At 50.5% G+C, this 13,587-nt stretch overlaps 1 protein-coding gene across 1 annotated transcript in view; it reads left to right on the top strand.

Moving 5' to 3' along the window:
• The window catches only part of DOCK2 (dedicator of cytokinesis 2), a 473,020-nt gene that overhangs the window by 400,531 nt on the left and 58,902 nt on the right, over positions 1–13,587 (top strand). Inside the window, exon 33 of the mRNA XM_055421792.2 lies at positions 5,672–5,820. Coding sequence (XP_055277767.2) covers positions 5,672–5,820 — 149 coding nt within the window. The remainder of the gene's footprint in view (positions 1–5,671; positions 5,821–13,587) is intronic.

The following is a 13,587-nucleotide window of genomic DNA, read 5'->3' as shown; positions in this document are numbered from 1 at the left end:
ATGAGCCGAGGAATGTGGGCGACCTCTAGAAGCTGGAGAAGGGATTTCTTCCTCAGACCCTCCAGAAAGAACTCAGCCCTGCTCACACTTGACTTTAGCCCAGAGAAACCCATTGCAGACTTCTGACCTCCAGAACTATAAGGTCAGTTTGTGCTGCACTAAGCCATTGCCTGTGGCGATTTATAACAGCAGCAACCGGAAATGAAGACAAGCAATCTTAAAGGTCAGGCACTGTGCTAGTGGCTGGGGCTGCGCCCGAAGGCAGCTGCTGCTAGAGACAGAGCCCCCAACTCATGGACTTGCACCGGATAGTGACATACGGATTGCTGAGCTATTTAATTATGGTTGTAAAGGAAAATAGCTGTAGAGCAGAAGCTGGGGCACCCAGACAGTGTATAAAGGACTCCTGCCTAGTGAGTGAGCTCAACGTGGCCTCGATGAAGACTGGGGGAGCTCTGAGCCCCAGAGCTGTTGTTTCCTAAGGAACTAGCCTGTGAACCACCTGTCCAAATTTAAATGCTCTAGCATCCACGTTTTTTAAAAAGATAAAATGCAGTGAAATTAATGTTAACAATATATTTTATTTAACCCCATATTCCAAAGTGTTACCATTTCAACAGATAGCCAACATAAAACATTGTTGAGATAGGTTACCTTTTTTGGTTTGTTTTCCAAAACTCTTTTTTTGAAATCTAGTGGGTTTTTTACACTTACAGCACATCTCAACTTGGACTAGCCTAATTCCAGCTGCTCGAAGACACTGTGGCCAAGTGGCCTCCATATTAGATAGAGAACAAGTAACATTTGCTTGTGGGGCCAGTGGCGGTGGGACTCGGGTGGAGTCGGTCACAGGAGGGGCTACATGGTGGGCAGCGCGGGGCGGGGTGCAGGCTGAGGGGGCAGGCAGGGTGTGGAGATGGGGCTTTGGGCCAAGAGGGCTTGCAGACCAAGGGGACCCGTGCGAGGGCTGTGGCTGTGGCCAGCAGGAGCAGACTGGGGTTGTCAGACATCTTTGAGAAGAGAGAACAGCATGTTTCGAAGGGATAGAGAAGGGTTTGGAGGCTGGTAATGTCAGCTGTGGGAGATAAGATACATCTGATCCAACCTCCTCCCGTGCCAGCCCTTTACTCTAGAAGTAAACGAGCAAACTGGCCAGCCTGAGACTTTCTGTGAAAAGCCCCAGGGGGCGCCATGGGGCCGGACTGCGGCTCCTTACGATGCTTTTCCCGCAACTCACTCTGGGCTGAGCTCCTGCTGCTCAGCATGGCACCACCACACCCGACACCAGCATTTGCTGAGCCTGTCTAATGAGCCCGACCCGTGCGGAGCCCTTTGTTTGAAGCTTGTCAACAGTTCTTCAGGCAGGGGCGATGATTATATCTGCATTTAATAGATGAGATAATATATTTTTAATATTTTATTTATTTATTTTGGCCACTGCCATATGACATGTGGGGTGTTGATATCCCTCAACCAGGGATTGAACCCACACCCCTTGCACTGGAAGCATGGAGTGTTAGCTGCTGGACCACCAGAGAAGACCCCAGATGAGATAATAATAGAGGCTCAGGGACATTAAGTGACAGGCACAAAGCTTCCCTGGTGGCTCAGCGGGTAAAACAATCTGCAACACAGGAGACTCAGGTTCCATCCCTGGGTTGGGAAGATCCCATGGAGAAGGGAATGACTACCCACTCTAGGATTTTTGTCTGGGAAATCCCACAGACAGAGGAGCCTGGCGGGCAATAGTCCAGGGGATTGCAAAGAGGTGGACATGACTGAGCAACTACACTTCACTTCTTCACAAAGTCGCACAGTCTGGAGTGGCAGTGGAGGACTTTGAGTCAGGTTGTCAGGCTTAAAGATTCTACAGGGCCTGGAGGGAAGCTGGGCCAGGCACGTTCTGGGCCACAAGGAGAGACTCGACCGCCTGTCTTAGTTCAGTACCAAGAGGGACATTTTCCAGGCCTGAGATGGAAAGGCAGAGACTTGCGTTCCTTCCTCCTCTTTCCAATGAGCGGGGACTCTGAAATCCAGAGGATGACAACTTGCCCTCATCCTGCTCATTTCAGGGTCTGTGCCAGACCTCAGAGGGTCTCCTGCTCTCAGTTTGAGCACCTCAGGTCTCCTGTCAGCCTCCTGAGGTCAGGGACTCTCCACCTTCATCCTCAGCCTGGTCCTCAGGATAGTCTTTTCCCTTCCTCTTTCCCCACCCTCCTCCCCTCCTTCTTCCTGTTCTTCTTTCTTGTTTCTGTCAGGCTGCCTTCCTAGTGCTCTCAGACCTTCACCTGCAATCTCACCTCTCCCCTTGCAAGGCATGACAGGCGAGGCCCTTGCGTAGACCAGAAGGAGAACACGGCGGCCGGCTTTCCACCCACAGACCTCAACTCCTCCCTGCGCTCTCATTTCTGCCAGATCCTTCCCCAGAGCCTGGGCAGCTCAGCATCTGGATTTATCTCACTGACTTGTTGGGACTTTAAAAGCCTTTTCTAATTGGTATCCGTTCCCAGTGAGATTCAGCTTCCATTATGTGAGAAAGACCCTCTCACCCATTCCCTTCCTTGCCTTTTTTCAAGAACAATAGCAGGTATGTCTCTTGAATGAGAATTTTTTTCCCAAAATGAGTTCACACTCACTTAGCCACAAATGTGTTCTCTGTGTGTGTGCCTGTGTGCACAGCTATGTATATAAAGGCACACATTCAGATCACCTGAACACAAACTCCAATGTGCTCAGATTCCATCTCTGATGTAAATGAATAACATTTTTTATGGAGCATTGTAAGGGCCACTGAGATCACACTGCATTTAGAAATCATCATTATCTCTCTCTCCTCTTTCCCTATTCTTCTGAACATCTCTTCAACTGACTGCAAAGAATGCAGGTCAGAAGTGCCTAGGAAATCCCTAGTCTATGGCATGTCCGCTCTTTATTTTAAACCATCTCAAATATATCTTTATCAGACCCAATGCCCTCCAGTATTCTAAAGGCCTTTGTCACATAAGCAATTTCTCCATTCCGTGGTGGCTTATCTGACAGTTTCCCATTTACCTGCTACTTATTATTACACTCGACTTTGAATTTTAAAACCCCACTGAGGGTTTAAAGGATCTTGAAGGACAAAATCAGAAACCTAGATTAGCAGTTACTATAAATCTGCAAGAAAGCTAGTTTAGTTTTTTTTTTTTTTTTTCCTGTTTGGAACAATGCAGAGTATAATCCAAACACACCGTATAATGAGCTGGTATCCTGGAAAAGTGTCTTCACATTTCACTCACCTCTCGGCCTGCCTTCACTGTTTCATTCTCACTAGCTGAAGATATTCCTAGGATGATGCCTTTTTTATCTGAATTCTGGGGAAACACTCACTCCAACATTAAGCCTCATTTAGGCTGAATTAAAATTCATTTTCTTGCAGCCTTCCCTCTTGGCTCCTTTACTCAGTTTTAATCGAAAGCAGCAGTGCCAGGCTGTATGCCATACCGCCTGAGTTTCTGCGCCCCAGGAGCCCTCTCCCCAAGCAAAGACCACCACTGCAATGTGCACCTTGACAGGATGGGCTTCTTGGGTTCTGAGAGTCAGGAGGAGAAAGACGCAGCTGCTAATGCAACACCTGGGTGTCAGCTTCACCGGCAGGGTTGCTGGGATGGGCTTGCCCATGCTCCCCAGGAAATCCCCTCCCTTTCCCTTTCTCTGCCACGTCTGATGTGTGTGTTCTGAGGATTCTGCTCAATTCTGCTCAACAAGGCTGCCCTTTGTGGTTCATTTTGGCCAAGCATCACAGCAGTGACAGCTAACACTATACAGTGTGTGCCATGTGCCAAGCACTGTCCAGAGTGCTTGATAAATAATAATTCATTATTTCTTCACAACAACCCTATGAAATAAACTCTATTATTCTCTCATGTTACAGGTAAAGACACAGAGGCCTCAAGAGGCCAACTTGCCTCCCATCACATAGCTAGTTGATGGAAGAATACATGTACATATTTCAGGCAATCTAGACCCAACTTCCAGAGAAGGCAATGGCAAGCCACTCCAGTATTCTTGCCTGGAAAATCCCATGGATGGAGGAGCCTGGTAGGCTGCAGTCCGTGGGGTCGCTAAGGGCCGGACGCGACTGAGTGACTTCACTTTCACTTTTCACTTTCACACATTGGAGAAGGAAATGGCACCCCACTCCAGTGTTCTTGCCTGGAGAATCCCAGGGACGGGGGAGCCTGGTGGGCTTCCGTCTATGGGGTCACACAGAGTCAGACACGACTGAAGTGACTTAGCAGCAGCAGCAGCAGACCCAACTGCAGTGCCCTTCACCTCTTGGCCACCCTGGCCCTGCCCCTGGGGCTGATTATCCTAGACTCTGTGCTAAGTGTTGTTATTGTTGCTGTTTAGTCACTAAGTCACGTCTGACTCTTTTGCAACCCCATGGACTGTAACCCGCCAGGCTCCTCTGTCCATGGGATTTCCAATACTGGAGTGGGTTGCCATTTCCTACTCGAAGGGATCTTCCCTACCCAGGGATGCAAGCTGCATCTCCTGCATTGGCAGGAAGATTCTTTACCCCTGAGCCCCCAGGGAAGCCCCCATGAAGTCTACACAGACGTGTTTTCATGTGGTCGTCTCAGCAGGTGGGCATGGCAATTGCATGTTTATGACACATCTCCAAGTCAAATATAGCCAGTGAGTATAGGAGCTAGACAAATTTATTTCCTCCTCAGTGGACATTTACTGAGGTTATAGTATGCTCCAAGCCCAGTGCTACAGATGTAATAAGAACAGACATGCTCTCTGCTCTCACAGAGCTCTCCGTGGGAGAGGCTGTTGTCTATCAAACGAAGCCATCATTGCCAAGCTGGCTAAGGAGACAGACCGCTAGCCAGGGCAGGGCATCTGATGGAGCTGGTGTGGGGTGGGCGTGTGGCAGGGCTTTTATAAAGTGTACCTATCCATGGGCAGCCAGGCGGTAACGGGCAGATGCTGAGGAACGGGCAGGAAAAGCTACTGTCAACAAAGGGGCACCATGAGCACAGGCCTGGCGCTCAGGCGGCTGTAGAGCCGGTGGCCCTGGGACCAGGCTAGCGCGGCAGCAATGCTGTGACAGGCGCGGGGACACAGGAGTGCCTTAACGTGAGGAAGGAGAGACCAGAAGCTGGACTTCATCTGACCAGAAAGCAGTGATTCAACTCCCACTATTACACTGACCATACTTTTATAGCAGGTTTTTGGCAGCAAATTTTGCTTTTCCTGTTTTCACAAAACAGTTGGTAAAAAAAAAAGCACGTTTCCAAATCTCAGAAACATGGCTTGTGCTGCAGACAGACATCATTTCCAGTATCCCTGTGATTTGCCATCACTAACATACTCCATCAGGGTCCTATTTGCAAAGGAGATGATGCAGGTGAAAAGCCTTGTAAACAGCAATGTGCGTTCCACACACCTGGGTTATTATCCCTAACAACAGAGCTTGTTTTGGATGATGCATGCGTCGTTTACATGAGTTAATATATGTAAAGTGTCCAAAATGGTGCCTGGCTCTGGGTAAACAACTGTATAAGTGTTAACTTTTGTTTTTACTGTTTTGCCTCCCTTTTTTCTTTTCCCAGGCTTGGTCTGATTCTCCTATGAAATCACGAAAATGGTCTCATGGGCCCATGTCCCTCCTCTCTTTCAGGCCAGAACAAAATCTCCTTCATCCCAGGCATGGTGGGACCCATATTAGAGATGACACTTATCCCTGAGGCTGAGCTCCGGAAAGCCACCATCCCAATCTTCTTCGACATGATGCTGTGTGAATATCAAAGGAGTGGGGATTTCAAAAAGGTAAAAAATGAGGCTGGAAACTCAGGCCAGCATCCCTAATCCCCAGCCCATTTCCCCATAATGATACCTTCGTTCCATCTGCCTGGGCTTCGTTCAGAGGCTTGATGGGAGGCTGGGGACGTTGATTCACGTGCCTGGAATGAGCTGGCAGAGCAGATTTGGTCAGTGTTCTATCATGCTTTCCCGCGAGAGGCCAAGATTAAAATGCACTTTCTTGCTGGGTATCAGTGCGGTCCATTTCTCTAAAGGATAGGAATCCTACTCCCCTGCAGAAGACGCCCTCAGGGTGCGTCCCAAGGGGCTCCTCCTCCCCCTGCACACACCTGAGACCCACCTTGGCCCAGCACTTCTGCTTCTGTGATAATGCAGAAGATCTGAACGTCAGACTTGCCATGTGTCAGGCTGCCAGCAAGCCGAGGCGCAGGCCCCGACGCCCAGAAGGGCCCCGCAGAGCTGTGGCGGGGTGAAGTGGGGCTTTCCCCAGCACGCAGGGAGGGAGCCACTCGGGGCAAATGCAAGGGCCACTAGTCACACGTTTTCACTGAAAAGCCCACTGGACTGGAAGCATGAGGCCCTTTCTGTGGGCCAGGCCACTGCAGACACTTGCGCTGGTGTAGGAAGCACTGGTCTCCAGCGCAGGGTCCTGGCTGCATTCCGTAGTCGGCCCAGCTTAGGGAGGTTGGTCTTTGCATCCCGCCAAGTCTGCCGCAGCGACGCCCCTCAGGCCTCGCCCTTCTGTCCCCGACCCTCCTCTCCTGGTGCCCCCCGCTCCGGTTGGACTGCCCCTCCCCCTGGCTTTCCTGCCTCTCATTCTAACCACATCCTGCACCAAAAAACGTCCTTAAAATAGGTATCTAAGTGCCTTCTGAAGGGCAGCAGTTTCCAAACTGCTCTTCCTTAACATCCTTTCAGACTTCCTTCTTCCTTTGCTCGTTGGTTCCCTAACCCTCACCCGATGAGCCCACACCCTGTCGCCACACTCCAGGCCCTCCTTGCTCCGCCTTCGGCCAGTGTTCCAGCCATTTTCTCCGGCTCTCTCCACCGCCTCACCTGCTCTCCAGGCCTCCCTCCTGCTCACCTGAATCGTGTCGCCCTGGTGCGCATCCTCTTCCTGTTTCCTCTTCCTCTGCTTCTCGGCCACATTCATGGTGGTCCAGCCTGCCAGCACCGTCTGTGTGGCTCTGAATCCTGCAAAGCCCTCCCCAAAGCTCGTCCTTTAAGAGACCTTTGCCCTCTGTTCCTCTGCCATCCCGCTGTCTGATATCGTTATGAGACGCTGCCGTTCACTGCACTCATTTCTGCTTCTTCCTTATCTTCATGTCAAAAAAGGGATGCTGATGATGATGACAATGACTGCCATTAACTGGGTAGACTCCGTGTCAATCCCTGTGAGTGCTTTCCACACATTAACTCATGCCATCTTTTTATTACAACCCTTTGAGGTAGGGAGCATCATCATCCCACATGTATATTTGTTCACTTGGCTGTGTCGAGCCTTCATTGCAGCATGCGGGATCTTCGGGCTCTGTTGCAGCATACGGGATCTTCCAGTTGTGGCATGTGGGATCTAGTTCCCTGACCAGGGATCGAACCCAGGCTCCCTGCGTTGGAAATGCAGAGTCTTAGCCACTGGACCACCAGGAAAGTTCCCATCCCAATATTAGGATGGAAACCCTGAAGCCTAAAGAAGTGAAGTCACATACCCTTAGCCATACAAGAAGGATGCAGAGTGGAGGTTGCAGCACACAGGTCCCTAGGATCCCAAGCCAGGCTGCATCCACTGCACTGCTCAGCTGCTGGCCTCCTCATGGTAAATGTGGGCTGACTGAGAGAACGATGGTGCCCTCTGAAGCAGTGCCTTCTCATGAAATGGAGCACTGGTTCCACCAGATGCTCCGGGAGGAGGGGCGGGAGGTTAAATACCTCATGAAGCCCCTGCATTTCTGAGCACCTCTTGGAGATTTCCAGGGGACATAACGTATGGAGCCAAGGCACGGAGATGTTCCCCAATAAACAGACCTGTTGAATTTCTCAAATCCATTTCTGCAAGAAACATCTATCAGATGTGCCAATCACTTTGGAAAAGTTCTAAGAGGAAAGAGACTAGTTAGCTGTGATGATCCCAGTGTAAGAGGGTGCACTTCCAACTCAGGGACTCGCAGGTTCTCTGGCCCCCGAGGCTGGTGACCCGCCGTCCGCCTGGAGGGAGCCTGTAGAGAAATCAGGTGAAGAGTGCAGATGGAGGAAGAGACCACAGCCAGCCTGCTGGGCTGGGAGTTGGGGAGGGTGGAAGGCGCAGCTGCAGATGGTGTTTGAAGGTTGTTTGGAATCTGCCACCGTTTAAGGCAAAGCCTGCGAAGCTTGGGAGCATGGGAGGGGCACCCTGGGTGGGATGAAGGGCATTCTGCTCCCCCTCAGGCCCCCCCCCCAGTGGGGTGGGCACCAGCGGGCTCAGATGTCCTGGAGCATGTGCTCAGAAGAGACACTCCTAGCTCTGATGCTGCACAGTGTCTGAAGGAGAAGCCAACCCAGGTCCTCCCTGGTTAACAGCCTGGCAGTCGTGTTCGGTGGCCTCAGGGCTTCTGAGGCTTGCCTGTAGTGTGATTGTCCTGCCCTAGTGGATGCCATTCTGAGGCACCCCTTTGGCGCGTAGCTGCCTCATCTCCATGAATGGGGTCGGCCTCTGGCTCCTCACTCCACGCCTGTGTTCATTGTAAACGCTTTCCCCAATTGCTTCTCTTCATTGCTGCCTTATCAAAAGAGACAGGACAGTCAGGCTGACTAATGGGGCAGCTGCCCGTGTGAACACCAGCTGTGTGCTTGACCAGAGCCCAGTGTGGGATGAGCAGATCCAGGTGTCCCTGCCTGGCTCAGAGTAAGCACACATAGGCGGTATCCCCAGGGGAGTGAGGAAGCCAGGCCCCCCGAGCTCCACGCTGCCCTGATGGCCAGACCCAGAGAACACCCCAGAACCAGGGTTTGAAACCCAGGTGCATTTTGGCCGTGCCCGATGCCAAAAGGTGAGAGAAAAAGCAGGTGCCCAGAGAGCGACAGGGCTCCCTTGTGAGGGGAAACAGCAGCGCCCATAGGAGCACTCAGCAGGACCTTCACTCTCCCTCACCGAGGCCCTCTGGCCTGACACCCAGTGTCTCGCAGTTCTCTTGCTGTCACGCCTTTGCGGGGCTCTTCCTCTGCTTCTCCACCTGATGAATCCTAGTCACCTTTTAGCCATGGCCTCCCATTTGGAGAGAGCCTGTCCTGCTTCCTGGGGGCAGAGGAGCATCTGGATGCAGGAGACAGAGGTGTGATCCAGCAGGAGGCGCATGGTAGGACTGGGGCAGGAAGGGGGCAGACTCTGAGGGGGTCGGGTGGGAGGAGGAGGCTCACAGGGCAGTCAATCTGAGCAGTTTCTTCTGCAGCCTCATCACCGAATTTCCCTGCCTTCTCCTCTAACCACAGTGAAATAGCTGATGCTTTTGACTGATAACCTTTATCCCTCATGAGTATATCACTTCACCGCAGACCATCTCAGGGGTCCCTGTCCTCACCTGGGACTGGAATTCACACCCACTGGATTGGGCCATTTCAGCAAGAGGGGCTTCGAGTTGGCCATGCTGAAGCTGCAGTAGTCCTGCTGCAGTTGAAGTGAAATGCATTTCATCCTGCCTGTGAAGGGCTCAGGCCTGACACCTCTGCCCCAGAGCATGGCAGTGTGCTCACAGGTCTGCCTCCATCTCAAGACCGTGAGCTCTCTGAGGGTCAAAGCAGTTCCCTTAGGCCCAGGGCTCTCAGTACCTGTCAAGTGCCTGACATGAATGTAATGGGAACCATGTCAGCGTTCTCAGTATGAATGGAGGCGCTTAGACCCCCATCACATAGCGTTTCAGACGAAGAGCCTTGGTAGAGAGAGGAACATTCCAGCGAATGTTTTTAACATGTAGGATAACGAGGGTAGCTCACTACTGCCTGAGTAACCCCGGGGGATGGTTAGACTGGTTGTCTTGCTGGCAAATTCTTTGTGGAGGGAGAGGCTGTGGTCTTTTTAGATGACATCTATGGGAAGGAGTGGAGGTCCCGTGATCCAGAGACTGAGCAGAGTGGTTACCTATGAGGCAGATTGTAGAGCAGGATTATGTACTGATCATCAGGAGTGTCTGAGCTCTCAGCAGGAAGCGGGGAATTCCTCTCTCAGAGGAGAGAATCCCTCTCTCAGAGAAGGAAGAGACAAAGCATTTGACAGCAGCACTTAAAACAGTGCCTTCCCCTAGGCTTGCCAGGTGGCACTGGTGGTAAAGAACCCACCTGGAGTGGGTAAGGAGACCTAAGAGAAATGGGTTCAATCCCTGGGTTAGGAAGATCCCCTAGGTAAGGGCTGGGCAACTCACTCCAGTATTCTTGCCTTGACAATTCCATGGATAGAGGAGCTTGGCAGGCTATAGTCCATAGGGTCACAAAGAGCTGGAAATGACTGACAGGCACAAAACAGTGCCTGGAACACTGCAGGAACTCAATAATTGTTTGTTGAATGAATTAATGAACAAAGATATCAGTTTGGCAGATTCCATTGAGACTGAGTCTTGGCATGGGATAAACTGGTGATTCCAATGGCTTAGAACAGCATGCAGAAAAGAACAAATCAGTTCCATAAACATGTACTGAGCACCTACTGTCTTCTGGACAGTGTGCTTTGGTGCCAGGCAGAATTGCTGCTTATAAGCTGAATAAATTTGAGCAAGTTATTTAAACTTTCTCAGCCTCAGTTTTTCATCCACAAAATGTGTATAATAATACCATTATCATGGTATCATAATGCCAGACTCAAGCTTCATGGGGTATGAAATGAAACAGGAAGAGACGTGACAGCTCAAAGAAAAGGAGGAAGCTGCACTGACTCCCATCAGCCTCCCCCTTCACATGACGCTGTCCTTTCCAGCTCCTCCCAGGAGGGCTTCTGACCACCCCAGGACAGCTAGCAGCAAAGAAGACCCCAGGCTGGCATATGGATGCCACTCTCCTCTTTGTTATCTGTCTGCCACCCTAGTTGGTCACCATCTCTGACCCCTCCCATGTCACAGTCAGGGCCTTACCTTTGAAGAAGAGCTGTTGTTCCCTAAATTTCACACTTTGGTGGGCCTGGGCTCCTATCAAAAAAATGTAGGCAAACAAGATGATGAAAAAAGCTGAGAGGTTCCAAAGCAGTTGGGAGAGACAGAGGAAGCAGTTCCAGGAAGGCATGATGCAAGCGTGAGGCCATGTGAGGTCCCCCTGCCACAGAGGGAGTCGAGCTCCTAGAGCTCATTTCTTTTCTCCTCAGCACTGAAGGTTCAAGTCAGGCATCTGCACCATCTGACATTTTTTAATCATTTATTCATTTTTGGCTGTGCTGGGTCTTACTGCACGCAGGCTCCCTCTGGTTGCGGCTTGGTGAGTGTTATGCTCCAGTTGTGGTGCATGAACTTCTCGCTGCAGTGGGCTTCTCAGCGTGGAGCACGGGCTCTAGGGCACACGGACTTCAGCAGTTGTGGCACAGGGGCTCAGCAGTTGCAGTGTGTGAGCTCTGTTGCCTCTCAGCAGGTGGAAGCTTCCTGGTCCAGGGACTGAACCCATATCTCCTGCGTTGGTTGGTAGATTCTTAATCCCTGGACCACCAGGGAAGTCCCTGTAGCATCTAACTTCTGCAAAAGTAACCTGCAGATGCTCCTTAGCAAATATGCATTTTGCAAAGTGGGGTGAGGCATCAGTGGTGTGATGCAATCTTGTTAGTTGTGGATGAAATGGAAATAACTTGGAGCAGCCAGGGCTACTCCCTAAGCTCTACACAGTGGCAATGTTGGGAGTAAGACCTGTCAGAGTGACATAATGTAGTATATGTTTGGGGGTGTAAGGGACCCCTGGGTGGACATCATCCTTTGAAACCCAGACAAAGGTCCCACGTTGCCTCAGTTGCCTCATTTATAAAACAGGGATGAAGATACCCATCTCCCTTGACTGTTGTAAAGGTTAGATGAAATTAAGATGCTAACAATGAGGAAAGTGTCAGCGATGTCATGATGACAATTGCTAACAAATATCAAGCACTTACTATGTGCTAAACACCAGGCCAGGCCTTCCACATGTGTTTCCCATTGATTTCTCCCCTCAGCACTATAAAATAGGTGCTGCTTTAAAGTTCCATTTAAAAGATGAGAAAACTGAGCCTCAGAAAGGCTGATTAACTTGCTCAAGGTCATGTGGTAGGAAAAACAGTCGATGCAACTCAAACTAAGTCTCTGCGTGTGTGTGTGTTCAGTCATATCCAACTCTTTGTGACTCCAAGGACTGTAGCCCATCAGGCTCCTCTGTCCATAGAATTGTCCAGGCAAGAATAGTGGAGTGGGTTACCATTTCCTACTCCAGAGGGTCTTCCCAACCGAGGGACTGAACCCGTGTCTCCTGTATCTCCTGCACTGGCAGGTGGATATTTAACCACTCTGCCACCTGGGAAGCCCCAAACCAAGTCTGTTTGATGCCAAAGCCTGTGGTCAAAGCCACTCCCAAGCATAGCCCACCTCTGGTCCCAGCAGCCCAAAGGACCAGAGTCTGCCCTGGGATGTACTTGACTGAAATCTCCCCTCTCCAACCCGCCCCGGAGGGCTCAGGCGTGGCTGGTGTCATCAGCTCTGCGCATTTCTGGCACCCTGTAATTTCCCTCCCTCTGGGCTCTTTTGTGACCCTGAGACAAGTGCTTATTTACCCCATCCACTTCTCGGCTCCGAAGGAAAGTTCATCTCACGAGGAGGAAGCATGCCAGCAGTTACCATTGAACAGCTCAGCAAAGCTGGTTTCTCCCTGAGAGCTGCTTTCCAGTAACATTCAGCAGTAATAACAATAACATTAGCAGTAATCATAAGATGATAAGAAAATCCAGTGCACACTTGAGCCTGTGCAACCCCCTAGTGCTTTGTAAATAAAATGTCCCCAGTCTCCCTAACTACCCCATGCAGGAGGCACCTCAGTTATGCCTGTTATATTAGTCAGGATCGACAAACTATGACCCCACAGGCAAAATCTGTCCTGGCACTTGTTTCTGTAAGTGAAGCTTTATTGGACCGTACCCATGCTGATTTGTTTTTATATCAGCTATGGCTGCTTTGGTACACAACGGGGAAGTTGAACACAGAGACGGACCCACAAAGCCTAACTAAAATATTTACTAACCTGCCCTTTAAGAAAGGGTTTGCTGAGCCCTGATATATGAAGCTGAGGATTAGAAAGACCTACTCATTTTCCCAAGATGGTGAAGGAGATGGAGGAGACATTCAAAGCCAGTGCTTGTTTACCCTATTGACCTAATAGCAGCACCTACTCTTGTGGTCCCTTGGCTGTCTCTGTTCCTACCCTGGGCTCAACACAGTAGACATGTCTAATCATGCTAGCCTGACTTTGGGTGACACTTGACATATACAAAAGGCTTAACAAAATGCATCACATAGGGTTGTGATTCATGTATAGATTGGCAGCCCAGACCCTCACCACGCTGGCCCCATACCTACGGCTCTGTTCTTATCTCCACCCTTTCTTGAACTGTGCTCCAGCTGAACTGTTCTCATTTTTCTCCATAGTCCCACCTCCACACCTTTGCTCGGTCCATCCCCACCTCCCCAATCTGGAATGCCCTTCCTTTTCATGTTTCTCACAGTCCTACCCATCTTTCCAGACCTGTGTATCTCCTTCCATAAATCTTCCTCAACTGTGGAAACATAGGAGATTCTTTCTCAACACAAACTG

The sequence above is a fragment of the Moschus berezovskii genome, chromosome 18 (assembly GCF_049115385.1).
Source record: "Moschus berezovskii isolate FMDL1 chromosome 18, NW_MosBer_1.0, whole genome shotgun sequence".
In the NCBI taxonomy this organism is placed as follows: domain Eukaryota; kingdom Metazoa; phylum Chordata; class Mammalia; order Artiodactyla; family Moschidae; genus Moschus; species Moschus berezovskii.
This window is presented reverse-complemented; position numbering and strand designations above follow the sequence as displayed.